General features: G+C 42.1%; 1 protein-coding gene across 1 annotated transcript in view; it reads left to right on the top strand.

Annotated features, from left to right (window-relative positions):
- The first annotated feature begins 469 nt into the window (after positions 1-469).
- cep192 (centrosomal protein 192) overlaps positions 470-27138 on the top strand; it is a 34263-nt gene continuing 7594 nt past the window's right edge. The window contains exons 1-47 of the mRNA XM_054621186.1: positions 470-686; positions 1237-1486; positions 1942-2034; positions 2562-2719; positions 2899-2960; positions 3395-3545; positions 3638-3753; positions 3926-4015; positions 4303-4455; positions 4628-4778; positions 4986-5200; positions 5460-5582; positions 5800-5955; positions 6089-6371; positions 7133-7282; positions 7395-7459; positions 7606-7830; positions 7950-8091; positions 8217-8299; positions 8402-8692; positions 9080-9953; positions 10720-10837; positions 11065-11221; positions 12154-12814; positions 12979-13170; positions 13501-13649; positions 13817-14047; positions 14251-14376; positions 14577-14717; positions 14960-15023; positions 15596-15735; positions 16522-16614; positions 17247-17365; positions 18080-18277; positions 18714-18804; positions 20080-20259; positions 20442-20702; positions 20921-21042; positions 21732-21841; positions 22176-22341; positions 22872-22962; positions 23120-23198; positions 23382-23505; positions 23690-23795; positions 24719-24947; positions 25534-25610; positions 25918-26013. Of these exons, the coding sequence (XP_054477161.1) occupies positions 1314-1486; positions 1942-2034; positions 2562-2719; positions 2899-2960; positions 3395-3545; positions 3638-3753; positions 3926-4015; positions 4303-4455; positions 4628-4778; positions 4986-5200; positions 5460-5582; positions 5800-5955; positions 6089-6371; positions 7133-7282; positions 7395-7459; positions 7606-7830; positions 7950-8091; positions 8217-8299; positions 8402-8692; positions 9080-9953; positions 10720-10837; positions 11065-11221; positions 12154-12814; positions 12979-13170; positions 13501-13649; positions 13817-14047; positions 14251-14376; positions 14577-14717; positions 14960-15023; positions 15596-15735; positions 16522-16614; positions 17247-17365; positions 18080-18277; positions 18714-18804; positions 20080-20259; positions 20442-20702; positions 20921-21042; positions 21732-21841; positions 22176-22341; positions 22872-22962; positions 23120-23198; positions 23382-23505; positions 23690-23795; positions 24719-24947; positions 25534-25610; positions 25918-26013 (7875 nt within the window). The 5' untranslated portion in view covers positions 470-686; positions 1237-1313. The remainder of the gene's footprint in view (positions 687-1236; positions 1487-1941; positions 2035-2561; positions 2720-2898; positions 2961-3394; positions 3546-3637; positions 3754-3925; positions 4016-4302; positions 4456-4627; positions 4779-4985; positions 5201-5459; positions 5583-5799; positions 5956-6088; positions 6372-7132; positions 7283-7394; positions 7460-7605; positions 7831-7949; positions 8092-8216; positions 8300-8401; positions 8693-9079; positions 9954-10719; positions 10838-11064; positions 11222-12153; positions 12815-12978; positions 13171-13500; positions 13650-13816; positions 14048-14250; positions 14377-14576; positions 14718-14959; positions 15024-15595; positions 15736-16521; positions 16615-17246; positions 17366-18079; positions 18278-18713; positions 18805-20079; positions 20260-20441; positions 20703-20920; positions 21043-21731; positions 21842-22175; positions 22342-22871; positions 22963-23119; positions 23199-23381; positions 23506-23689; positions 23796-24718; positions 24948-25533; positions 25611-25917; positions 26014-27138) is intronic.

Genomic DNA, 27138 nt, shown 5'->3' with positions numbered 1-27138 from the left:
TCGTATCAATGCCTCACAAACTGGAATGCATGGGATGCTCTCTTGCAGCTGCTTCGGAGGAACACTTGATACAACAATCTCCACACTCAGCCAGTAACTAAATACTATACATCTTTGCTTTTATGTCCCTCAGTATGGTAGAAAAAACTTTAACCGATTAGCTCATTTCTCAACCCTAATGCTGTATTTTTACTCTCTACATTTCCACTTTATTGTATATTTTTGTACACTATATTGCCATTAAATCATGGCTACAGTCTAAAAATAAGTACCCCCCCCCCCCTCTTTCATTCATCTTGTAAGGACAAACTCCATGGATGCACCGACTGCAAAAGTCTCTAAAAGGCCAATGGAATGACATGAGTCCTATCCTATCGTGATTGGCAATTTCCTTCTTCTCACTTTTGCTGTCCAATCAAAGTGGTTTAAATTGGGTAAGTCCCGCCCACATTACATGGGCTCTCACGCGGGCTTCCTGTGGTGTCTGGGCGCTGCTTTGGTCCCTCCGAACAGTTGTACGGTTTGTTTGTTGTGCCTCCGTTTAAGAAATAATGACTAACTCAGGTGTTCGGGAAGTTTCTCTTGGAACGTAACTACTCCTTGCAACGTGTCGGGACCAGTTTATAGAGACACAAACTCGAGTTGGACGATAACCGTGCTGTCGGCCGTCTTCTGGAGTATCGGACGTGAGTTGAAGTCAAACTAACGTCAACGTTATGATTTAGCGCTAACTCGCCGAAATGGACCATTCAGGGCTCGGGTAGTACGCAGATGTTCTAGATTAAGATGAACTTATCTATGTTCTCTGTAACTCGTGTTGCAACACTTGCCTCTAACTTATTAAATGAAGATAACGTTAGTTTGCACACATTAGGAGAGTGTTGGTGATTTTGACAACCCCCCCGTTGTTTTTAGCAAGGAGCGCTATACGAGCTAGCGTTAAAAGTGAGCTAACGTAGCGAAATGAGGATAGCTAGTTGACGTTAATTGCTTCTAATTTGTTTCCTAGCTAGCTGTGACAAAAGTAATACCCGTTGAAACAACATGCATGAAAATATGCAAACAAGTATTTGCGATGAACTTATTTTAAGGTGCTCTCAACAAGCTCGTCATTTCTAAACGGACATATTATCTAACTAAATGGTCCCATCCCTGCCAACGCACTGCACAGTCCGCATTTATTTGACTTGTTTCGAGTTCCCAAAGTAACACCAACTCGCCTTTTATTTGTCCTAGTCCTACACATTACAGATGGTCTTCACCTGAGCTGGAGTCGAGACACATTTGGCTGTCACCCTGCTCCATTCAAAACCATGGCGGACAGTTTCTACAAGTTGGAAGATGAAGCCTTCCCCAGCTTCCTATGCAAGTCCCTGGACAGCACCGGTGGCCGCGCCACACTGGGGAATGTGACATTGGGTTCAGGCCCAGGACTTCCAGTGGCTGCCTCTACAGTGGCTAAAATTAAACCCGTGTCTGACAACAGGTGGGAGCAAGCTGCTTTGGACAGATGTGGCTTTTTGTGGAAATGCTCTCATGCATCAGTCTCTGATCATCACACCAACTGTTTTGACTAGTGTGAGAATGGAAGCTGAGGTTATTCCAAATGTTTTGGAAGTGTGTGTGTTTTTACTAATTGAAGCATGTAAATGCTACTGGAAAAAGGAAGTATTTATATGCAGAAAATAAATAGGAAAGGAATACATTATGACAAAACATTAAGACGTGACGGCCAAATATAGAACTGCTTATGGATGGATGTTGTTGCAGCTGTTTTTAGTTGTGTCTGACATTTTCCACAAAAGTAATAGGATGTTGACAGTGAGTCAGTACTGTGTTGCTAAATGTCATTTTGGATCATTAACCATGATGTGGAGCGGTTTTGTTATGTTACCAATCGGTTGTTTTGTACCAGCAGTGCTATGTGCTCTTGCTTTGCAGAGGAGATCCTGTTGAGACTTCATTTCTGGAGGCCAACTCACAGTCATCTGTTAGAGAACAGCCCAAGTTTGCCCTCAGCTTCAAAGATGACTTGTGAGTATATAAATACACAAAGTTCACACTGCTGATTTGTGTTTTGCAATGTTGTCTGTGAGGAAGAAAAAGCATATCTTGTGTTCTAGATCATAGAATTGTTTTGTGATTGCAATTGTTTTTTTTCTAAAACTGTTGTTCTTGTGGTACTCGTTGACTAATGTTTGCATTATTTAAATCAGTGCAGAAGATTGTCACTGAAAGCATTAGCCATGCTATAAAATGCAATGCATGTTTGTCTCAATGTACATAAATCTTTTTGTGAGTCAACCCATCTAGGTTGAATTATTTCACTGAAGCTTTTACAGTTATGTACATTCGGCAGAGAGACATTCAATTACAGGGGATCATGGTAAAATATGGCAGCCTAATTTTAATAAAAAAAAATAAAAAAATTGTCTTTTCTATAACCATGACGGGATGGACATTCCTAATGTCTTAACCATTAGAATTTATTTTCCACTTTCTTTCTCCATGTAATTTTTATGTGATCCTAATTATTATTATCATCCCCGCCTGCATTACAGGGACAATGCGGATGACTTCATTGCAGCGCACCGTCTTTCAGACATGCTGGTGAAGATAAATTTGGACGAGAGCGCTTCTCAAAACCGAGGCTCCATGCTGGGGCCCCCTTTCACACATATGGGCTCAGTCCATGGCCGGCACACAGAACTTGCAACAGGTAAATGATATTGCACTGCTTTAGCTTTATAGATTTTTTTTTATTGCTTACAAACATAACAGGAAAAACAAAGTTGCCTTTTATGAATGTTTTATGATGTCAACTTTGAAAAGATTATTAGAAGAAGAAACATTTTCTTTGAATGATACTAATGTAGTTTTTTTTGTCTCTTCTGACAGATCTGTCAACAGGGCTTCTGTCGTTTGCTCATTTTGGACATAAAGATATCACAGATGCAAAGGTACCGATTTTGGTAGCTTTTGTTCATTTGTCAGTTGTACATTTTATCTGTGATGGCACTTTTGCAGTAATTTGTTGACCCATAACTTGGGCCATATACATAATAATAGTTATTTCTTGCTCATAATAAATTGGATCTTTTTCATGTGCATATCAGGAAGAGATGGTCATATGACCCATTTTGAGGATCAACTCATATAATTGAAAAACTGTTTATGTCTTCAGAATTAGGTATATTACATATTTTTGAATAGTCTCTTTCCACCGCAGTTCCTTACAGGATACAAATCAGGAAAGAAAAAGTGAAAAACCTATTTTCAAATTTAGGTTTCCATTTGGGATTTTAAAACAAAGTTTCTAGATTATAACTTCTATTTTTATCTCCAACAAAACTATGATCAGGCACCTGCAAATCTTTTCCCTTTTCCTGGACAGTTCATGCACTCTCAGCCCTTACCAGCTACAGCCGAGGAGGACAATGTGCAGAGTGATGGAGTGGACAGTGACCATTTCAGTGGCAGCAACTCCAGCTTCCTGGCAAATGAGAAGCTCATGTCTGTAGACAGCATGAACAGCGACATCACAGGTTCATACATCCTTTTTTCTTTTTTAAAGCATAGAATGCCAAACATTTTGTCAAAGCCTGAGTCATGTTGTGAACGTGCGTTTGATTCCCAGATGATGAAATTGATTCTAACAACTTGCCTGACGATGAGCTGGAGCAGTATTTCAATAAGCTGGTGCCTCCGGCCATGCAGAGAGGCAGAGTGGAGGGCCAGGAGATCCCTGCAACAGTAAGACTCCTCTCTCCTTTGAAACACTTTGTATTTTACCGACTTGTTCTCTTACACTCTACCGGCATAAGTGAATCATAGAAAACTGTTTAAAGTAAGTTTTCATTTAACTCTCATTCACTTGGTCTATGTGTGTCAATGTCCCCATTTATATATATTTCTTTGTTTATAGGGACAGCCTGGTGTTACTGACAACATATCAAACCCAAGTTCTACGGAACCAGACCAGTATAGACACCAGTTCCTTGATGACTACAATCAGGTGAGCACATTTACACCCTTATTAGTTTGTGCCCATGTGCCGCTTCCAGCTTATTCAGCTTTCTGCCTGAAAATACTGTTAAGTTTCACAAATATCACCAGGAAATTTGCGTTTTGGCAAAGGATCCCAAATACTCCAACTCTCTACCTACAATTCTACAAGTCATTACTTTTGTGAATCATATATTTAACTTTAATCAAACAACCATTCAATTTTCCCCTTGTACTTTCTTCTCCATTGCTTTATTATCACTTACTTTATCTTCTTTCGTACCTTTTTTTTTTCAGGAGGACTTCCAGATGCCTGATGTGCGTCTGGCTGCTACCGGTATGGACTCCTGTCCTGCCAGCGATGAGGACACTGAGGATGAGCTGGAGTCTGCCGGAAGGAACAGCGGTGCCACCAGGACACGGATGCTGCCCAGCACCTCCAGACAACTGGTCAGAAAAAGACAACAATATTATCAGACTTTAAAAACTCTTAAAAATAATAATCAGTATAAACCTAAAAAAAAATCAAACATCCTGTAGCTCCATCACTTTGTATCAAAATGTACTTTACAACCAAGTTTTGCTTTATGCAATTTCTGTTTGTATCTACATGTGTGTCCAGGTTGGAGAGAGTAACCGTCCCAGTTTCAGGCCGGGCTTAGAGGGAGGCAGTTCTGATGATGAGGCTTCCAGCGGCCGCGGTGGACCGTCTCTGTCTGGGATCGAACACAGACGATCTGCTGAGGGACAAGTCCTCAACCCTCCAGTCACCGGTACTATATGCAGCTTTAATGACTGTTCTTCACTACCTCATTTCTTTCTTTTGGTTATCTTGTTGGTTTTCCCGCGCCCTTAAATTTCAAAGCGAATGCATGTTATGATGTGTATTCAACAGGGAGCTGTTTTGAGGGAATGTCAAATCATTGTAGACAGTTCATTTTAAAGTGACATCCTATTTTTGTGTCATTGCGTAACTCCAGGGGATGGAGGAGGCGGGGATGGGAGCAGTGGGAGCGAGGAAAGCGGAAACGACGGCGGGGTTTCGACCATCCCTCTCCCGTCGACCGCCGTCCAGACCACCTACGATGTCCTGCGCGGGCTGGGGATCGTGGGAAGCAGTGCTGCTGGTGAGGATGAGGATGGCGACCTGAATCTGCCAGGACATGGAAGGAGCGGTCTCTCCAGACTTACTGAGGTAAGAATAGGCTCACTTTCTGGCTGCATTGCATGTAGCAGCAAGGTAGCTCATTGGAGCACCTAGAAACACAGGTAGCATTAATGTTTTCTGCTGTGACAAAGATTTATTTGTGTGTATTTTTTAGGATTTCATATACAATTTAGTTCATATTGAGGACAATCATTTTCTACTCCTAACACACTTTCTGTTTGCCCTCATAATGTGGATTTTATCTGCACACACCTAAAGAGTTTAATATTTACACAATGTTTTGCAGATGGGTGACCGTGTGGGTCCTGTAGGGATAGGAGAGGCCAGCTCTTCTTTTGGGGCATCAAGGGGAACTCAGAGGCTTTCCCCCGTCAACTGGAGCATGGTCCTGGACCGACAGGAGGCACTGGTGAGTACAGACGCACCACAACTCGTATGTTACTATAACAGCCCTAATGGTGGCCATTTTATTGTACAAATATTTATTTTATAATATCCTATGGTATTACTTTTTTTAATCTGTTGATTTAGCAAGAATATGCAAAGCACTGCACAAAAGAACGCAGTATAAAAGGCTAAAATTCTAGTAAATGTTTTTGTCAATGCGGTTCTGATTTGAATGCCAGGATGCCATGGAGAGCACAGAGTCTGGGCCCACTGTTGACCGACTGCTGGACTCAGCCTACCTGAGGAGTGGAGCTGGACTCAGAAGACCTCAGGACTCAGCAAATCTAACTTTCTCCCACCTTCAAGGCACCCAGGGGAGCTTCCACCTCTCCCAGGTACAATACAGTCAACATGTAACATTGCACACTTAACACATTCTCAAATAAAATTGAAAGGTCAGATATAAGTATCCCAAAAAAAGTCATTGTTATGCAGCACTTATACCTTTGTCAACAAACTCACCCTTAGATGCTGCTGCCGGAATGCCATGATGATGATGATGATGATGATGATGATGATGATGGATTAGATGAGCCTGATGGTTCCAGGCCTTCCTTGGGCCTAAGGGGAGGACCTTGTGGTGATGTGACTGCAGCTGAGGCCTTTGACAGCAACAGTGAGGATGACAATAATCCCCTTTCCACCTCACTGGAACCCAAGTATTTCTCCCAGAGTTTCCACCAGGACCAAGAGGACTCAGATGATGCCTGGAACCATTGCCCAGACAACCCGGAGATGGAGTTTCAGCAAGGTCGGCTTAATCTGTAGCTGAATACATAATGGGCGTCATGCAGCAACATTTTCTTAAAAAAATATGTGCTCTTACCCAGGTGTACTAAAGGATGAACCCCATATGATAATACATTTGAGGCGCGAGACCAATCCAATTATTGTGCAAATACTCTTCATCCACTTTACATTTTTCACCAGCGTGTCTGAAAGACAATGGGCTGCAATGAAGTCACCCGTATTGTTCTTGTAATGCAGGCGGGGATGTCAATTCTATTAATTAGGGATTTACCAAGCATCAAAGAGCAGCATGTAAACCATTCAGAAGCTGAATACATGCAATATCAGCCAAATGTTTTTATAGGGTTTCTTAATGGGGCTCAATGGACTAATAGTATTTCTTTAATAATCCTATCATTATTCTAAGACATATGATAATCTACATTATATGATATTCATGCTTTTTTTAATGTTCTCAAAATCCAAAATTTGAAAATGTATCCTTGTTGGATAAACAGTTTGTAGACTGTGAAAACAAGATGGTTTTTTTTCTTATCTGGGTAAGAATGCTCTCCACCACTCGTAAAATGTTCTCTGACCCATAGTATAGTAGAGCAAAAGTAAGAAAGCATCGATGAATCCCAAAATTCCATGGACACTTACAAAAAATGACCAAATATTGGATACTAAACAAAAACAAGAGGAAATTTGTCCATCTATCACTACATCTTACACCACACCTTGTATGATGTAAAATGTTAACGGCGTTGCTTGTCTCTTCAGGGGCCAATGCCACTCATAGTGTGGTGTACCAGAATGAAGAAGGCCAGTGGGTGACTGACCTGGCGTATTACTCCTCCTTTGAGAAAGAGGTTGACGGGAAGCCATCGGAGAATGTTGGCCAGCTTCAGACTGAGGATTTTGTTCCTGCCAGTAAGTACAAAGACCGCAGCTTTACTGCATTAATACACGATTGCTCTAATGTAGCGCTACTGTTTGTGCAGAATCCCGTTAATAAAGCAGCACTTATTTCTCCTCTTTGCAGGTGATGCTTTGGAAAAGATAGCCAAGGATCAAGAGGAATTTGAGAAGGAGCACCAATTCATGCAGGTATACAACATCCCCATTTTGTCCTTCATGTCTCTGTGCCATATTGTAAGAGAGGACACTAACATACTCCTTAAACTCTCAGCTACCATGTATTTGGTAAAGCACAGCCTTTTGTGGTTTATTGTGAGTATTACTGTTCCGCGCAGGAGGAGCAGATTGAACCAGCCAGCAGCAACAGCACCTTCCACAGCGACTCCTCTTGGAGGGCCCCCACCAACAGCCACGTCCTGATGAGGGCCTCCCAGGTCTCCTCAGAGTTTAAGCAGGGGGACCACAGCTACCTGCGACTGACTTTAGGGCAGTTTTTTGGACAGCGCTCTGAAGCCCTTGGCTGTCTGGGCAGCACTGATGATGTGGATTGGATTAAACGGGTCAGTATGTTGTTGTTTTTTGTTGGTGGGAGACGCCAGAATTATTATGGCAGATGAAGATTGTTTTAATGTCTGTCTGAATGCAACATGTATTAAAAGCTTGGTCTTTGTTCCTCTAGCCGTCCTTTGGCTACATCATCACCTCTCCAGAGAAGAGGGAACCGTTTCCCCTGATTCACCCCTCAGAGTTCTCAACCAGAGACAACTCTGCTCACACTGACACCATGGAACTCAGTGAACAAGATGAAACCCTCAACCCAGGTGTGTTCACAGTATTGCTCAGGCTGTATAATCACTTTCTGGGCTCATACAGTAGTACCAGATGTTTTCTGCTTGTTTTGTAAGTGATTTACACTGTGCTGTTACTCATGATCATCTCCTTGCAGAGGACCTGGACAAAACTCTTGAGGCACCAGGTGAAAGGATGTCACCGAAAGGTGTTGCAGATCCAGAACCATGTGAACAGAAGGTACAGGGACTTTTTTGGATATGTTGATGTTTTAATATCTCCGTGTACGGCTACATGCATGGCAGTATGGCTCTCTGACATTAAATCCCCTGTCCTCTTTAGGACCACGCTGGCAGCGCTGCACTACCTGACCACAGTGAGGCTTCCGGCTCTGATTCAAGCCCGGGTAACCAAAGCTGCGTGTCCCCCAACAACAACAGCAGCAACCTGATGCTAAGTATCAGCACCATTGCCTCAGCAATTGCCGACGCGTCCATCAGCACCGACCCATCGCAGCTGGCTGCCATGATCATGGAGTTGACCAAGAGGAGCAGGGCGAGGAATCGACCAGAGTCCGCAGGACCCGTCGGACCTGCTGTCAACTGCACAGAGGAACCACACTGTGCTGAACATGTAACCCCTTTTTTGTCTTCTTCAAGTATTACTCTTATATTTAATAGTATGTACGTTGACGTGGTCATTACCATGAACTGCAAAAGAGCTCTCAATCTGAGTTAACATTGTTTGTTTCCTGGTGTTGGAACAGAAACTGTAATCAGCAAGACTTGTGCTCCAATCCCAACAGTCCGTATTATGAAATATATTTATCCCTTGTCTTTTTTTAAATGTTTCACTAGGAGAAATGGATAAAATACATTTCGTTTGTTCAGGTTAAATACTTAAATTACTATCTGTATTTGTGATGCAGGGATCGGAAGTGATCTCTTATCTTCCCATTTTCTAAATATTTGTCTTAAAATGTAAATTTTAAATACAAACAATGTTTTGCCCTCTACATAGATCCTCCCTGATCCAGACCAGAGCGGCACACCGGACACGCTGCAGAGGAGCACCTACGTAGGAGAGCTGAGCGCATTCGACATGGAGAAATACCTGAAAAAGATGGATGTGTCATGCAGCAGCGATGCCTCGGTGGAGCACACTACCTTTAACCTGACCGGTTGGATTGACAACCCCAGCAGCTCTCAGAGGAACCCCGAGGCAGGACGTCCTGAGGAACTGGGGAGCTCAGCTCAGCGAGTGGATAGCGAGACTCTACAGAAGCCCACGAGAACAGAAACCGAGGAGCAAGACAAAGGAGGAGAGGCCTCTAGCTCATTATTTAATCCAGGTCACAAGGGTCACTCAAAAAAAAGCTCTATTCCTCGCCCTCATACGTCTTTCAGCTCTGCCAGGAGGTCCGTGGGCTCAGGGCAGGCCTCAACGGTCGCGCCTCCTGCAGATAAAATGACAGCATGCGATAACTCTTCTTCTTCTGCTACCAAGACATGTGGGTCCTCAGGCAGGACCCTCAAAGAAAATGGAGTCAAGCCAGGGGAAATGAACCCACAAGCATCCAGCAAGACTAGGTCTTCCTTAGACACATCACAAAGGAGTGATAAATGCTCTGCTGCCTCACCCGGCTTGCCAAGAACCCCACCTGGCCTGAGGGAAGATCAGTCTGGCCCGCCTTGTTTTAAAGGTTCCTCTTCTCCGACACAGAGGGTTAGGAGTGCAGGCCAGCAGCAGCAGGACAAACGGAGTCATTCTCCAGAGAAGAAACCACCACCACCACACAGGAACATCACGGCTGCTCCACTACCTCGTAGCTCTCTGGAGAAACACGTTGGCTTCTCTTGCCAGAACACCCAGCCTCCACTGGACTCTGCGTCTGGTGAGTGAATACCATAAATACGGGACTTGTGATTTAAACTGTTCACATGCAACAGTTGTCCCTTATACAAACAACTGTAGGGATCAGGAGACAGCATATTGCACAAAATAAGAAAGTATGGTGCCTTGTCTTCTTTTTGTATTCTTTATTTTTGGGACAGTAGTTTTACTTATAAATCATGCATCAACACAAGGGCAATTTTATATCTTCTGCTGTCCACAAAGTTGTGTAACTTTGTAGATTTTGGGTGAGAAAGTGTGCACCCGAGAGAAATGAAAAATGTTTCAGGGGGAGACTTGAAAGAAAATGTTATAAAAATAATTTCATCATTCATTCGCTTCCTCTGCAAAATCTGGCTTTAAGGGTCGTACATATTCCAGAATTTCATGAACATTTTTCTGAATACGAAGGAAAAAAGTAATCCTTTCCATAACATAATTGTGATTAACTATATCTATCCACTCCTGTATGGTGTGGGGGTTCAGGAAGTAGCCAGTGCCTTGTGAGCACATTTTTTGCAAACTGATATTGAAATGCCAAACATGTATCAATCAGGATGCCTTGCCTGAAAATCCCAATTTCCCTAAAAAAAAAAAAAAATGCAGAATTGCAAGGGGCAGATCAGTGTAAAGTAAACTTACAGTATCGCAATATGTTGAATCATAACTCCTGTATCACACGGCCTGTCATATGACCAGATTCTTGCCAAAGCACCGCCCTAATGATAATCATGAATATGTATGTTAACAATAACTTTGTTCCTCAGAACTGCTGAAGGGTTTCTCTGAGCCCGGTGTGGATGAGACTCAGTGTAACTTCAGACCGTCCACCTCCCCGCTCACTCACTCCTCTCCAAGTCAGACCTCTGTACCCAGCGCTGATAGGTATTGTGATTTAGTACTTTTTGTTAAGTAGTAACCTTTTCGTGGCTTTGGTTTTAACTTTACTCAAATTGATGAAATGATTACTTGACAAGTGAGTAACTGTCCCATTATTCTTAAACCTTTAGTCTGTTGTGTAAGTTGAGATTCTACTACACAAATACACGGGACATTTGCATTTTGAGTCAATATTTATTACTGTTTTTCCCATTTTTGTCTTGTCTCACCAGTATGGTGTCACCCGCGTCGTCCAGCGGAGGTCTGGCAGACAAACGTCCAGATCTTGACCTCTCTCCTCAGTCTACCTGCTCCAGCCCAAGTCTCAGCCGGCTCACCTACATCTCAATGAATGATGGCACTCTCATTCCTACACCTGACAGGAAAAAGGTACGGTAGGACAAAGTCAAGCACACCTAGCCTTGGCCGCTACAGCACGGAAAGTTCCATTGCTGTTGCACGAGTAGGGATGGGTATCGTAAGGAATACTACTAACAAAACTCTTATGGGTTCTTTTCATTACAAAATCAATGCTGAGAGGATTAAAATTTATTTTAAATAAAACTAAATGTTAATAGAACAGCATAATAGCTCACTAAGTGAAGTTTATAAAGAAAGAAGAACACAGAAATCCGTCATTCTTCCTGTCCTCTCTCTGCTCATGTGATTCAGCAGAGAAGGTAATAATCATTTTAAGACACGTGCCAAACTAAGCTTAACAATTGGCTATCAGCTGAGCTAGCGCGCTGTGCTTGTGTAAACATACTGCAGTGGATGAGGGACTTGGGACAGAGCAGATTGAAATGACGCTTTTCAAACTTTTTACACATTTATGCCTGTTGAACAGGTGTATTCATGAAGTACTGGCTATTATGAAGGTTCTAATTGCACTTACAGTGTGGTGCTGTCAACTCGCGTTATCTTCACTTCACCTGGTTCCATCACTTCCTCCACCTTTTACCTCTCTGCTCCTCTTATCACGGAGCTTCTCAATACTCCGGTCTTTAATAATTTGGTACCGGTGCCCGTTTAATACTGAGAGCCGGTACCCATCTCTAAGCGTGAGACATGAAGGTCAGTTCTCTTTCAAAATGAATATTGCAATTAGAACCTTCATAATAGCCAGGTCACTGTCATGGGGGTTGTTGCAGAAATCAGATGTTAAACATGTATTTTTTTAGGAGCACTCTGACCTAAAAGGATGAAATAGTGGATAAGGTTTACTGTGTCAGTTGTGTTATTGGAGAAATGGTTTCAGGTCTTTATTAATCATAAGTGTGGTATTAAGTTTCACGGGTTGTTCATCTTGTTGCCGTCCACAGAACAACTGCACCATGGCGCTGAGCACCACCATCATCAGATTCAGTCCAACTCCACCCATGGAACCAGATGCACAGCCTGACCTCGATGTTCTTGGCCGGCCCAAAAGCCTGGACCAGATGAAACCACAGCACTCTCAAAGTCTGGACCCGCTACCGGCGCAGCAGTGTAAAAGCCCGGAGCCGTCCCGCAGTGCTTCGGGTCTGAGCTGCACTCGCAGCCAGAGTGAATGTAACTACCACTGCCATGGGGACAGAATTGGGGATCTCTCAGCGGGTAGCAGGAACCACAACCACCTCTCTGAGTCCAATGTGAGACAGCTCACTAAAGTGGACTCTGGCTACTGCAGCAATGTGAACATTCAGCAAAGCAGCAGCGCCGCAGCCCCTCAGAGCTCGCAGCAGTGGGGCGCTGCTAGCTCGGGTTCCTCGTCAGTGTATGCTAGCGGGCTCGGCATGCCTCCATCCTACTCATCAGAGGGACTTCACTACGTGCCCATTCCCAGCTTTAAGCCCCAATGTAATGGCTTGATTGACCTTCCCCACCAAGCAGATATGCAGTCCCTCCTCACTGGGCGCTCTCTCTTCAACTCCCAGCTGCCTCAGCAGTATTTGGGACCCGACGCTCCATTACATCCGAGTGGCTACCATGTTAGAGCACCAGGTAATGGTCTCTTCAGCGTGTCCTCCACAGGCATGTCTTTTCCATCTGCTTTCATAAACACACATGCTGAGTTATGCGTTGCAAAAACCATAAAATACCCAGAAAAATATCAATAAAGATGCAATTGCCTCCTCTTCTTCTATTTTTTTTTTTCTTTTCTCCAGGCATACCCAGCAGTGATCTCACAGTGAGACACGTCCATCCTACATCAGGTCACCTGGGAATTTCTGGGTCTGTTGGGTCCCATCACCTCCCCAGACCCCATCAGGGCCAGCAGGACTTGGCAATGATGGGGAAACCCTATGGTCAATATGGTGCAGAGCCACTGATGGCAGGAGGTCTTGAGGAACTGAGAGGTAGAAGTGGTTTTGGTGTTTATATGAGAGTTTACTTCCTTTACCCATTTTAATTCACTGTGTTGTTGTCTTGTTAATATTCTTTGTCATACCTTACCAATTATATATGTGGGCAGTTTGTTAAATGCAGGGAGATAATCATATTCTTATGCAAATCAGAAAACTGCCACAAGCAATTTAACTCTTAATTTGAAAGTGCTGCAATAATTTATAGTGTTCAAGTCTTTGCATCTCTTACAATCACTGAGAGTAAGACATTAAGACACTTCTTCCCCACAGTGGGGCAGCATTTCCCTGTATGAGCTATCCCTTCTCCACTGTCATCCTCAGGCCAAGTGGTGGTGCCAGATGAACTGCGGTTCCCTCACGCCTGCTGCGTTGGCATCGCTTCACAGACCTCCCTCAGTCTCTTCAACCCCTCCGAGAGATGGCAGCAGGTGTCAATCACTGTCACCAGCCTGGCCATCGATGGAGAGAAGGTGAGCAGAGAGCACATAGTGGTGACGAATTCAAAGCATGGGCTAAAAGTATCTTTAGAATTGTTTTGTTTTGTTTTGTTTTGTTTTTAAAATACCCAGCTAAACCAGCTGACGAACCCCTATTTAATAATCACGTATTCTCCCGTCCCCGATGCCAATCCCTACAGGTGGACAGCCTGCCGTACCAGTGGCTTATAGTGAAAAACAAGACGATCATTGCCCCCAAGAGTACAGAGGAGCAGAAGGTGTTGTTCATCCCTCCACAGGCTGGCGTGTACCAGTGTGTCTTCAGCGTTTGCTCGTGGCCCGCATCGGCGGAGACGGAGGTCGCTGCCAGGGCCAACATCTTTGCCAAAAGGGTGGTGCTGTTTGCCATAGCAGAGAATCCTGCACTGGAGGTGAGGGCCTCCAGAACTAAAGATCACACTAAAATGAACCTGCTACATAAGAAACAAGGCAAAGTCAAATACTTGTGTGAAATATTGGGGAGATAATGTAGAAGTGAAGTTGCTCATTTCTGCCTTTTACTTGAATGAACCATTAATTATATTTAGATATGTTGCATAGTACCTAAGGTCCTCATATTTATTTTGATTCTCAGATTGAAGTAAGCAATTCTGGCTGTCTGGATTTCGGAGACCTTCCAGGAGGCAGTGCCAAATCCCTTCCTCTCAAAGTGCTCAACAGGACTCATGCCACAGTGCCCATCCGTCTGGTCATCAGCGCTGTGAGTCAGCAGTACATTTCTACTAGAGATGCAACAATTGCCGAAGTCTGACCCAGCATTATCAAGCATAAATCTGATCATTTTTGACAGTTTTTTTTTTTAATAACAACTTGCTTTGCTTTGCTTTGCCATGCAGAGCAGCAAAAAACGCAGCAGTGAGCTAAATAAATAGTATCTGAATGGACATCTCATTTCTCCAGAACGCTACAGCTTGGCGATGCTTCACCTTCTCCATGCACCCTGTTTCCAACACATCTGAGGCGGCGCAGCAGTCCGGACACATGACGCCGGTGTCCTCTCCCTCGGTGATGAATCACGTGATGCATGCCAGCTACGGAGAGGTTAGATATGCTAAAAATCATTACGACCTCATTCAGCATCTTTGGCCACTTATATTGTTGTTTTCCTGCTGCATGAATCTAAAGCTTGCTGAGGTGGTTGTGGTATTTCACCAAAATGAATCTGTGTTTTGATTAGTTTCTGAAAGAGAGGCAGAACATTAAGATATTGGTAACACTCTCCCCTATTAAGCAGGGAAACTGGCTTCATCAGTCACATGATAAATTGTACTTTTTTTTTTCAGAATCCAGAGGGGTTCATGGTCTGGGTTCACTTTAAGGCCCCTCAGAAGTACACTGTTTCATCAGGTAATCAACCTTACATCACCACTTTATTATCTGAACTGTTGACATTATTTACGCTAAAGTCAGTGAGGAATGTTAACAATTTAATGTCAGTGTTTGCTGTAGGGGCAACTTCCGCAGGGAAATAGTGTTTAGTATTTTTTTTAAATACAGTTTAAAAAGAAATATAGTACCAAGAAAATGCAATCATTGTTTTAAATAATGTATTTATTTCTTTATTAGTATTTATGCACATTGCAAAGAAGCAGGAAGAGGAGGTGCTGACTAGGCCGCAGCACCTCCTTAAACCAGGTATTCTAAAAAAAACATAAAAGTTTAGAGTAAATTTAAGTGTAGTTCACAAGTATTTGTGCTGGGAAAAAAAAGATTTGATTTGTCTTTTATCCCCTGAATAGTTCAATCCATTCAGCTATAGAGTGCATAGGGTAACTTTTATTCGATGCTGTGGGCAATTTGATTCCAGTAATATTTTATTTTGTGAACATTTTTTTATTTTTTTGCTGTGATAAAATCAGTCACAAAACAAGCCCAGTCATTTTCTGCTAACCCTAATTCTTTGTTGTTGTGCTTGTCAGGTGAGCTCGGTCCGGCTGATGAGTACAGTGCTCGGGTGGACATTGAAGTGGACTCTCCTGGTCCCAGTCATGTGATCAGAAGTATTCCCCTAAGGGCCAGGTCTGGAACTGCAAGGGTCCATGCTCCTAAAGACCTGCAGGTAGTCTCATTGTCATATGGCTTTTTTATGGCAGACAAATGGATTGAAAATACATTATTTATGCCATGTTACTAGTTAGTCATCGTAGCAGTGAGATAGTGCAGCTAGTTTTCCATTGGACAATAAAATGTAAAAAAAAAAGAAATACCTGTACCAGCACAATGTATTTAAGGGTGATTTTAAAAAAAATAAAAAATAGAACACAGCTAATGACAACTATTTTCATTAGCTGTGACTTGGACGATAAGCTAATCAGTAGTGTTGCAACTGAATGTAGTTGATCGATGATTTGATGCAAGTTCATCACCTCTATGTAAACAGAACAATCTAGAGCTAGAATTAGAGAGAATGGAAAATAAATGTCTTTTGTGCAGTATAACACAGTTACAATGCCATAAATCATAAAAAAGAAAAAACGCAAATGGAAATTCTGTGATAATTTATTTTACAAAAAATGGAAAACACAACCTCCTTCCAGCCTCTCCTGTCTTCACAATGCACTGAGTTCTTCCGAATAAGTTAGTTGGCCAAACTTGAAGGTTGAGACAGGGATCGTAGTTTACTTGAGGCCGGCAGATTCAGAATGAGTCTTGAATTTGCAGACCACTTTAACCCTCAGCCATTTTTGAAGTACCTGTAAGCACACAGAGCCCAACTGTGAAATGTGGCTGTTTTTTAAAAGTTTGAGGTAAAACAATTTTATTTATTTATTTAAATCATGTTTCATTCCTTGTTCAACTTTCCGTGTCCTCTGAGGAGTTATATTATTGTGCTACTTTTGTCTAGACTGTCAGTCTGTCTGCTCCACCGGGTAAATCCAGTCAACAGATGCTGCCATTAAAGAACGCAGGAAACATTGATGTGCAGCTGAAACTCAAGGTAATTCTGACCTTTTACTTTTCTTATTAGATTTGGGATTTAGGGTAAGCCTCTGTGACATTTAGGGCTCAGACTTGCACATATAGTGGGGATTCAATGATATTTTCCTCCTGTTTTTCTTGTTTTTCTCCATGGAAAACTGGCTGGACGATATGGCCCGAAATCAAATCTCAGATTTCTCAAAAACAAACTAGGTCCACTAAAGACACAAACAAATGAATAACTTACAGCAAACTTCACTTTAAAAAAATAAATAAAAAAGACGTTAAAGATGTTTCTTGAAAAAATTAATTTTATCCCTGAAGAAAACCACTTTTGTAAACAAGATTAAACGTGTTGGCATGTTGGATGCGTTTCCATTCACATCCCCGGAACCATGGTGGTTGTGTAATTACCCGAGTTAGAGTGGAAATTAATTTCTAAATTTTGTAATGAAAAATTCATCGTTTTAATCAATTGATCAAGTCAATTAATGCCCAGCTTTATCTAACTATGTACTTCTTCTCCATCTCTTGCTCCCTGTTGCCTCCCAACATTTAACCCAAAGTTTCTTTGCAGTCTTGTCTAATGGTTTGCCCTCTTCTTTTCACCAATATTCCCTCTCATTGTCTCTCTTTCATTCATGTTTAAAGGGCAGTGACGCTGAGGACAGTTTCTCTGTGACACCTGATGAACTGTCTCTGAGAATGGGGGAGGAGCAAAGCATTGTGGTGTCCTTCAAAGCACAGGGCAGCAGGAAATGTCGAGAAAGGTATTCAAATATTTATTGATATCGAAGTAAACAACAGCACTGAAGTCCTGTCAATGAGACATTCAGGGTGAAGTGATTCGATGTTCTGAAAAGGGAAGCCAATGCTGAAGTGTCTTAAATCTTGGTCTCAATCTCTAGTTTTAAGTCTTATTCAATACAGCATGATGTTAATTTAGTAAATTATGATCCATTTAGCAGGGGATGCTATAGGGCGGGGCTATTTTGTGATTGACAGGTTGACTACCACGGCATTGTCCGGTTTGGGAGTTGTCCGGGTTTTCGTTTTAGAACTTTAACCCTTTCACAGTTAGTTTTCACTTCTGAGAGTTAATTGTAACATTTTGACAAGATAGTAAAGGCCAGAGAAAGCAAACTGAAGGCTTCAAAACGGCAGTCCACAAACCAATGGGTGTTGTCACAGAGACGTTTCACACAAATATTTTACAGGGTTAAAAATGAAGTGATGACATTTTGGAGAGACATGGATGTAAACTCTAATTTTGACTGGCTGGCGGAACCTGAAATTTTGGCCAACCAAAACGGATTTAACCAAACAAAAACATTTTGATTGAATGTACATTGTGTGCTCGGATGAACTGTTCATAAGCATCTGTCTTCGGTCACTTCCTCAAATACCCCAAAACGGGTTTTATGTCCAGTGGACATCTTAACTCACCAATAGGGGTTGAATTGGTTGTGCTCGTTGTGTTGCAGCCTTCTCACCATCTTGGTGCTGCCATCGGGTCCTCAGTATGAGGTCACCCTGAGAGGAGAAGTTGTCCCGGAGGACTCTGGGAAACCTGCCATTCCCTCTGCCGTCGTCTTTGGTCCCGGCGTCGCCAATGACGTCCCACCGATTCTCTCCAACAAGCAGTCTGTAGCCTGGGGAGGGGTCACTCTAGGACGAGCTGTGTAAGCTACTTTTTTAGTTCCTCATTAATTTCACTATTACTTGGTTACAGAAAAATAATACTTTTTTTTTAGTTATCAATTATTCATTGGAAAGTAATCAATAAAAAAATCTCATGGCCCAGTGGGCCTTCTTATTCTATTAAGGCTTGGATAATGTTATTCATGAGAAGGGACAGAGGGTGTGTACAGGGAGTGTTATTTCTCAGAAGCTATTTCAACATAATGCACAATTTATTTATACTCATTGAAGGGAGGTAAAATACAGACAGCAGTAAGAAGGCTAACTCCCCCATAGAATGGATGCATTCTTTAAAGGTTTAACTCAAATTGATGACTCTCAATCTCACATCAAAGTTTGTCAAAGGCATCAAGTTTGACGCAAAACTCCAGCACACTAACTTTTATCACATAACTAACAGCTGCCATTGTTTTCCAGCCAACAGAAGCTGGTTCTGAGGAACAACTCGGCCAGCTCCACACAGCAGCTGCGGCTGCTTATTCGTGGTCAAGACCAGGACTGTTTTCAGGTAGGTGGTAATATTTGCACATCTTGAAAACATCTCATCTCTATTCTTCTCTTGTTCAGAGCATCCTCACTTGGTGTTTTTTGTGTTTTGACTCCCTGCTAGGAATCACATGCAGAGCTTAGTTTCATTTCCACAGTTCCTCGTGTTTGTTATTCATCAATACACTGCAAGTGTTGGGACAAAAAGTGGTTTTATTTAATCAGGATTTTCTTTGTGTAACCGAGTGGACCGCACAGATATATGTAGCTAAAACCAGATGGAAAAGACAGCTGAGATGAATACATTCATATTAAAGGAGTACTGCAATGAATAGCATTGTATTCCTATAACATTGTTGGGACTGTTTTAAATCATCATTCTAGCTGAACCAGAGCTGTTGCCTTTCTTTATTCTTTGAATTCTTCCTTGAGCATCAAACAGATGACTGATCTACAGAGGTTTATTTTCATTTTTCAAACAAGCTTACACAAATGCAGGTGGCAACAACCGGTTCTGCCGAGTGTAGCCAATGCAGAAGTGTCTTAAAACTTGCATTCTCTCTGCTGATCCAGCAGGGGGCGACTCCTCTGATTGTATAGAAGTCTATGAGAAAATGACTCTGCTTCTCTCTTGATTTATTCCCTCAGTAAACATGAGTTTATGTTCTCAATCTCTAGTTTCAAGTCTTCGTCAATACAGCATGATGTTCATTTAGTAAATGATGGTCCATTTAGAGTCAAATAGACCATAAAGCAGGTTATGCTTTAGGGTGGGCTTATTGTGATTGACAGGTCGCCGACAGTCTACGGCGTCTCTACAACACTCCTCCGCATTTCAAATATGGTTACTTCTGTTCATTGGTTGCAAAAAGCAAAGATGCCGACGGCCATAATCCAAGATGGTTACGGCTAAATCGCCTAACTCAAGCCTTTTAAAATCAGCAGTCTACAAACCAATGGGTGATGTCACGATGACTACGCCCACTTCTTATATACAGACTATGCTCAAGTGACATCACTTGGGACAAATCATCAGACTTCACGCAGCTCCCTCTGGAGCCACAGAAGGCTTATTACAACAGTTTTTATAAAAGAAGAGTACACCCCAAAACCTGTTAACAGACTTCCATGTGAAATCTGTGGAGTTCCCGTTTAAGAGTCAACTTTTTTGAACCCTCTCTCCTGACCTTTTGCAATTTATAAACCGTCTAATAAAACAGAAATGCCATAAAACCCTAATGAAACGTTTGACAAAGATGAATAAGTATATACGGTAAACTTTTTTTTTCTTCCTCAGCTCCAGAGCATGTTCAGTCTGGAGGAGCGTCTGACCCGACACGGGGAGCTGTCCATTCGTCCCAGAGAGGACGTGACCGTCCACCTGCTGTTTGCTCCCACCAGGGTGGCGTGCATGTTGGCCAAGCTGGAGATCAAACAGTCTGGAGTCCGGCCGTCTCAGCCAGGAGTCAAATTCACTGTGAGGATGTGAACGTTTGGGTCCTGCCTTTCTCTCTGGCTTCTTTCTCTGTAGTTGGCCATCTCTTTGCATTTCGCTGACTTCCTTGTATTCTCACTCTCTTTTCCTTGCTTGTTTTCATTTTTTCCATAGAAAGAAATGGACTATAGTTTAATTTGGCTCCTCTATTTCCCAACCTTAAGATTCCACTGTCGGGCTACGGTGGGACGAGCAACATCATCCTGGAGGACCAGAGGAAACAGGCAGACGGCTACGTGGCGACGCTGAGTGACATCGCCATCGGTCGCGTTAGCAAAGTGTGCCTATGCGTGAGGAACACCGGCTCCAGAGCAGCTTTCATCAAAGCCATGGCCTTCTCCGACGTGATGACACGATCGGTCATGGAGCCCTCTGTCATCAGCCTCGCCCCGTCACAGTTTGTACTGAAGGAAAGGACACAAGAGGTAGGAGAGTTGATGCAACTGATATTAACCACGCTTGCTACACAGTACAACAGAATTAATTATTATAGAAAATTAAGAAATATTTAAAATAATACAATGATTTAATCTGAATAAAGACCTTCATTTAGTCTTTATAGCTTTTCTTAAGAAATCTCTTATTCTTGCATGCCTTGTCCTTGTAACTAATACTATGTGTGTGTGTGTGTGTGTGTTTCCAGGTGATCACTGTTCTAATGAAGTCCACCCAAAGAGAACAGGCCCTGTGTCAGTCGGACACTGCTCTGCTGGCTACTGTCTGTCTGTTTTGTGGAGATGAGGTCTCCCGACAGCAGTATAGGAGGTGAGACCTTCCAATGCAATTAGCTTTTATGCTATTAAAGTTATAATGTACTGTGGGAATTATTAGTGTATTATAGCCGATAATTAAATCAGAACTGTCCTAAGGTGAAGTTTATTGCAAAGCACTGATGTCATGAACATGTCTTTGGGTTTTGTATCAATGTCACTTTGCGCCGTTCACCACGACAGCACTGATCTGTGCAGTAAAGACAAATGTAAGTTAAGTGGTGACACGCCAGGCAACATTGTTTTTCATATGCTGGTCAATTTAAAGAATGTAGGCTGTTTTGCTTCCATAACCTGTCTCCTTTTAGACTAGTGTGGATATTTTATATATATATATAGTTTTCATCTTTAGTGTCTCCCCTTAACTTAAAAAAAAAACAAAAAATGGTGTGCACTTGTAAACTGACTTTACACATGCATTCAGTAAGAACAATGCAGATGAAGAGAAACTGTTTATATTTATCAGACCAGCAATCCCTTTATTTTTTCATTTTCACAATAAGATGAAGGACAAGTATTGCCTTTGGTCAGCTTTGTAATGCACAAAGCAGTATTTGTTGATACTCATGCCTACAGACTTTACATTAAAATAATAGAAATCTTTAAAAGTGCTTATAGTTATTAAATCCAATTCTAGATAGTTGTGCCCCCAATAACAGCGTGTTTGTGCTTTGGTCTTTTCAGATTGCTTCAGAGCAAACCCGAGGCTGTTCAGAAGGCTCTGTCTGAAAACAGTCTGCTGAAAAACATCAACTTCAATGAGAAGTTCCTAGGAGAGGAGCATGTCACAGAAAGTAAGATGTCCTTATAATGCTTGTCATAAGATATATTTTCCTCTTTAAAAAAAAAAGAAAAAAAAAAAGCTCTGTCTAATGTGACCTTTCAGCTAATACTAAAAGGTTATCTGCAAAATTCTCACATTCTGATTAATGACTAAAAGGTGAATTGTACCCTGTAGTCAGTTCTTCAAAGCTTCTATATCTGATGCTCTCTACACTGAGGTTGTTGAACCAGTTATTATAAATGTACAGGGAAAATATTGGAAATAACAGATTCAATTTGAAAGGGTTTTGTTGGAGTACACATCTCAAATATTGGCGTCTCTCTAAACATTGACCTTCTCCATAGCCTACGACCTGCCCCAACGGCCCAACGAAGCTCACATTTTCTACGGAAACATGAGCAAGGTCGTGGTGTCGTTGATCGGAAGCACGAAGAGCCCAGACTGTGAGCAGAGGGACCAACCTGATCTGCTGCTGCGGCCCTCTTCCAGACCCATCTCGGAGACAGACAGGTACTGTCAGACTTACTTCTAACATGCTGTAATATTCTACGACAAAACAGATACATACATTAGTCTTTATCATTATTGTAATGCATTTCAGAAACGTTGTTTTTTCTCCCATGTCCTCACGGTGAAGGGAGAAATGTCTTGATGAATTGATGTAAATTGGGGCCTCTTTTAACAACTGTTAATGGGGCTTTTGATATAGTTTTACTAACTCTCACACAAAACATGAAGTATAATCCAAGACTCATTTATCTTGCGTATGCTCACTAGTTCCCAAACGCATGCATCTTCGCGAAAACCTTATTATAAGAAACTCTGAAGCATAAACAAAAAAAGACTGTTCACACAAAAGAAAGTGTTCTTTACAAATATGAGTTAACATGTAGAGAGTAATTGATATACAAATGATGATTATGAGGATGAAGTGTGTAAAAAGCAATACAGTCAGAATGTAGCTCTTCTTAGCAAGCACATTAAATGAAATGCATCATATATAAGACACAATGTATATTTTAATGTTCTGTATTTCCCAGTGGCTTGGCAAACGGCAATGTGTTTCTGGACGTGCTGCCGGTGAAAGGTCCCCAAGGTCCAGCACTGAGAGTGGCAGAGCCCTCCTTAAAGGTACCATAAGCCCCGCTTTAGTGGACTTTAATGGTTTTATTGTGATGAGTAATGAGATGCTGTTTCTACTGGATGAGATGAAAACCTTTGTTACATTGCATTTGACATAAACAAAGACCATATTTTTCAATAGAGAATGCCTTTTTTCCCCCCACAGACTTCAGAGCCATTACACAGGCAGTCTGAGTCCTGGACCATCCACCCAGAACAACTTGTCCTTGCGGCTCCCACCATCAGTGAGTGGAATCTAGATTTCAAAAGCATAATATGTGCAATTATATCACCTTAGCTTTGAATTTTACTACAGATTTGGAGTTTGGTTGGTAAAGTAATTACCCCTGAACCTTGAAGGTAAAGGAAACGGCGTCTGATGAGTAGCCAGCAGCAAAAAAAATATATTTTTTTGTTGTTATTTTTAGACGGGGCGGCCTCCACCAGTCAGGTTCAGATCCGGAACAATACATCCAGAGAGCTGAGCTTTGATTTGTCTTGGCCCGCTCACTGCCTCACCATCACCCCTCAGCATGGAGTTATCGAGCCTCAGTAAGAAAACATGTGCTTGTGGTTTTATTTGCTTTTACCATACAGCTGTTTTCATCTTAGCTTCACTAAATGAACAATTACAGGAAGAAGGTTTAGTCCTAATGTGATCCCAATCCTATGTTACTGTGTGTTTATATGGTTTTAATACTTCCACTTGTGTCATGTTTCTTTATTGTTAAATAAGGTGCCACCTACAGATTTTGATCAGCCCCAACCCTTCACTAGCAACTAAATCAACCCTGCTGCCATGGAGCGGACAGATTTATGTCCAGTGTGACAGTCAACAGAAGGTATGGGACACTTGTGACATTCAGCTTTTTAAACCTCCAGACTAGTCAGTCAGGAATCTTGTCCATGTGCTGCAAGAACTAAAAGCGATTGTTCGCATTTGTTGTAGTGGGGTTGTATGAGGAACCATAGTCAACACTGTGAAATGTGCTGCTGTGGACGGTTTAGGTGTAAGCTTTTCTTCAAAGCCACAAGACTCTATTGTTTTCTGAGCGGTAAAATTACTGTTTTTGTCAAAAGTTACAGGTCCATAGTTGCCTGGTTTGGTTAGTTTGTTTGGTGTTTTGAAGAGTTCGTATAGATTCCCCAAAGTCACACAATAACACATATTGTTTGTTTTGTATTTTCTAAGATGGATATGTTTATTGTTTCTTAAAAAGGTTTTATTACATTTATTGTTTTATGTCTTTATATTTACAATTGATTTAAAAAAATAAATAAAAAAATGTATGGATCATCAGTACAAAAGCATTTCACACACTATTTCACATATATATAACCAGGGTGACAATAAGCCTCTTGAATCTTGAAGTCACACACCACAAACAAACTAACCGATGGAGGCAGTGGTAGACCAGCAACACCCATGTTCTGCCAAAACTGACTGTTTTTGTAAATGGAGTCTGGTGGATTTGAAGAGACGTGCTGTAGCTCACCGGTAAAGCGGTGAAAATATTCTAAAACATGGCGGTTTTTTTTAGGTATCTAAAATATGTTTTGTTGCTGTCCCGGGCCACAGCAGCACATTGCTTTATTCCCGTGTTGGTACTTCTGTCCGTTTTTCCAAACTGGGGGCTCCCCGACCGACATCTACTGTAACTAATACACTGTCCATGAAAAAGAGACCTCATACAACCACACTACAAAAATTCCAAACTATCCCTTTAACAAAAGCTTAATGTGTGCATTGTGACCACTGTCTCAGTTTATTAAGGTCCAGATTCGGGGAGACCTGGCTCTGGATGTGTCCGCGGCCCCAGCAGACACCACCCTGTCAGCCCTGCCTCCTCAGGCTGCCACCCCAGTGCTGCCTGTGGCCAGGCTGGCCGCCAGGCCTTCGCTACCTCTGCAGACACCACAGGCACCTCAAGCCCTGGTGGAGATCAGCAGCAAGACTGTCATGTTCCCCACTACCCCCTCGGGGGAAACATCAGGTAGGGAGGTGACTGACCAGAGTACAGAAGTTTCTCTGCTCCTATAGATTTTGGATGTACAATACAAGTCTGTTGTAATCAAGTCCGAGCACCCTTAAATCCAATGATCTAGGAGCCTGAAATCCTGACTCATTTGGTTTTAAAACACGCATTCTAGACCAGGGGTTCTCAACCTTTTGTAATTTAAGGCCCCAAAAAGGAGAAAAATAAACTGGGCTTTAAATATGTGTTATGCCATTGTCAGCTGTAGTGACTGAAAAAAAAATGATGAGTCATAATTTAATTCAGGGTGTTTTCTCACAACATGCTTTGGAGCTTTTACTGGTGTAGGGTTGCCTCCAACATGAGTTTCTTTTTTTTTTTTTTTTACTATTTGATTTGATGTCTTTATATTTATGTGAAATCTTGAGAATATTTGGATACAAAAATAAGTATATTTGCAAATTGGCAAAATTTGTACATTTTATTTAAATCTAACCAATTGGCAGTATCTGTGCAGCCCACTAGATGTCTCTCTGAGGCCCTGTGTGTGTGCGTGTGCGTGTGTGTTCCTGTGGGAGACTAAGAGTCTGCTCCTCTACTTCAGAGGCCCAGCTGGAGGTGCAGAATGGGGAAGGTGAAGTGAGGTGGTACCTGTCATCATTTGCTCCTCCATATGTCAAGGTGCTTTTTTTTTAAACTTATTATTATATCTTTCCTCTGTCATTCTGTTTACTGTTCTTCTCTTTATCATACCTCCTAGGGAATCAAAAGATTTAACTTGTTTTGTAGTTTATTAACAACTTATTTTTAATTTAGTTTCACTGTGAGTTCAGCTCAACTCTTCTCTTTTGTCTTGTGACTCACTTTGGTAATGGCTTTATTTTGTAGCTTCACATGTTGCTGATGTTTTCGATGTTATCCTCTAGTTACTGGCCGTTGAGTTAAAGCAGTGGCTCGGGTCAAGCTGTGGTCCCTTCTCTCTCCTCAGGGGGTTGACAACACTGGAGACGTTTACCGGGCCACTTACACTGCTTTCAGATGCTGCAGGATCTCAGGCACTCTTGGAGCCCATGAGAAGATGCAGGTAGGCGCTGGCCATTCTTAGCTGAGAGGGACCATCAGTGGCCCATGATCCACTGAATAGGTTAAGCTTAGACTAACAGATCAACATGGTTTGCCCACAGGGTCCACACATAAACACAAATACTGCATTCAAATTAAAATAATTTATTTTCAGGGAATCTAGGTTAGAAAATAGGACTTTTTACAGATTAATGTCACAAGTAGTCAAGAAAGAAGACATACCAATATACAGTGGGTACGGAAAGTATTCAGACCCCTTTAAATTTTTCACCCTTTGTTTCATTGCAGCCATTTGCTAAAATCGAAAAAGTTAATGTACACTCAGCAACCCATCTTGACAGAAAAAAACAGAAATGTAGAAATTTTTGCAAATTTATTAAAAAAGAAAAACTGAAATATCACATGGTCATAAGTATTCAGACCCTTTGCTCAGTATTGAGTAGAAGCACCCTTTTGAGCTAGTACAGCCATGAGTCTTCTTGGGAATGATGCAACAAGTTTCTCACACCTGGATTTGGGGATCCTCTGCCATTCTTCCTTGCAGATCCTCTCCAGTTCTGTCAGGTTGGATGGTGAACGTTGGTGGACAGCCATTTTCAGGTCTCTCCAGAGATGCTCAATTGGGTTTAGGTCAGGGCTCTGGCTGGGCCAGTCAAGAATGGTCACAGACTTGTTCCGAAGCCACTCCTTTGTTATTTTAGCTGTGTGCTTCGGGTCATTGTCTTGTTGGAAGGTGAACCTTCGGCCCAGTCTGAGGTCCTGAGCACTCTGGAGGAGGTTTTCTTCCAGGATATCTCTGTACTTGGCCGCATTCATCTTTCCTTCAATTGCAACCAGTCGTCCTGTCCCTGCAGCTGAAAAACACCCCCATAGCATGATGCTGCCACCACCATGTTTCACTGTTGGGATTGTATTGGGCAGGTGATGAGCAGTGCCTGGTTTTCTCCACACATACCGCTTAGAATTAACGCCAAAAAGTTCAATCTTGGTCTCATCAGACCAGAGAATCTTATTTCTCATAGTTTGGGAGTCCTCCATGTGTTTTTTGGCAAACTCTATGCGGGCTTTCATATGTCTTGCACTGAGGAGAGGCTTCCGTCGGGCCACTCTGCCATAAAGCCCCGAC

The sequence above is a fragment of the Anoplopoma fimbria genome, chromosome 20, assembly GCF_027596085.1.
Source record: "Anoplopoma fimbria isolate UVic2021 breed Golden Eagle Sablefish chromosome 20, Afim_UVic_2022, whole genome shotgun sequence".
Classification (NCBI taxonomy): domain Eukaryota; kingdom Metazoa; phylum Chordata; class Actinopteri; order Perciformes; family Anoplopomatidae; genus Anoplopoma; species Anoplopoma fimbria.
The sequence above is the reverse complement of the archived record's forward strand: the minus strand, read 5'-3'. Positions and strand labels throughout refer to the sequence as shown.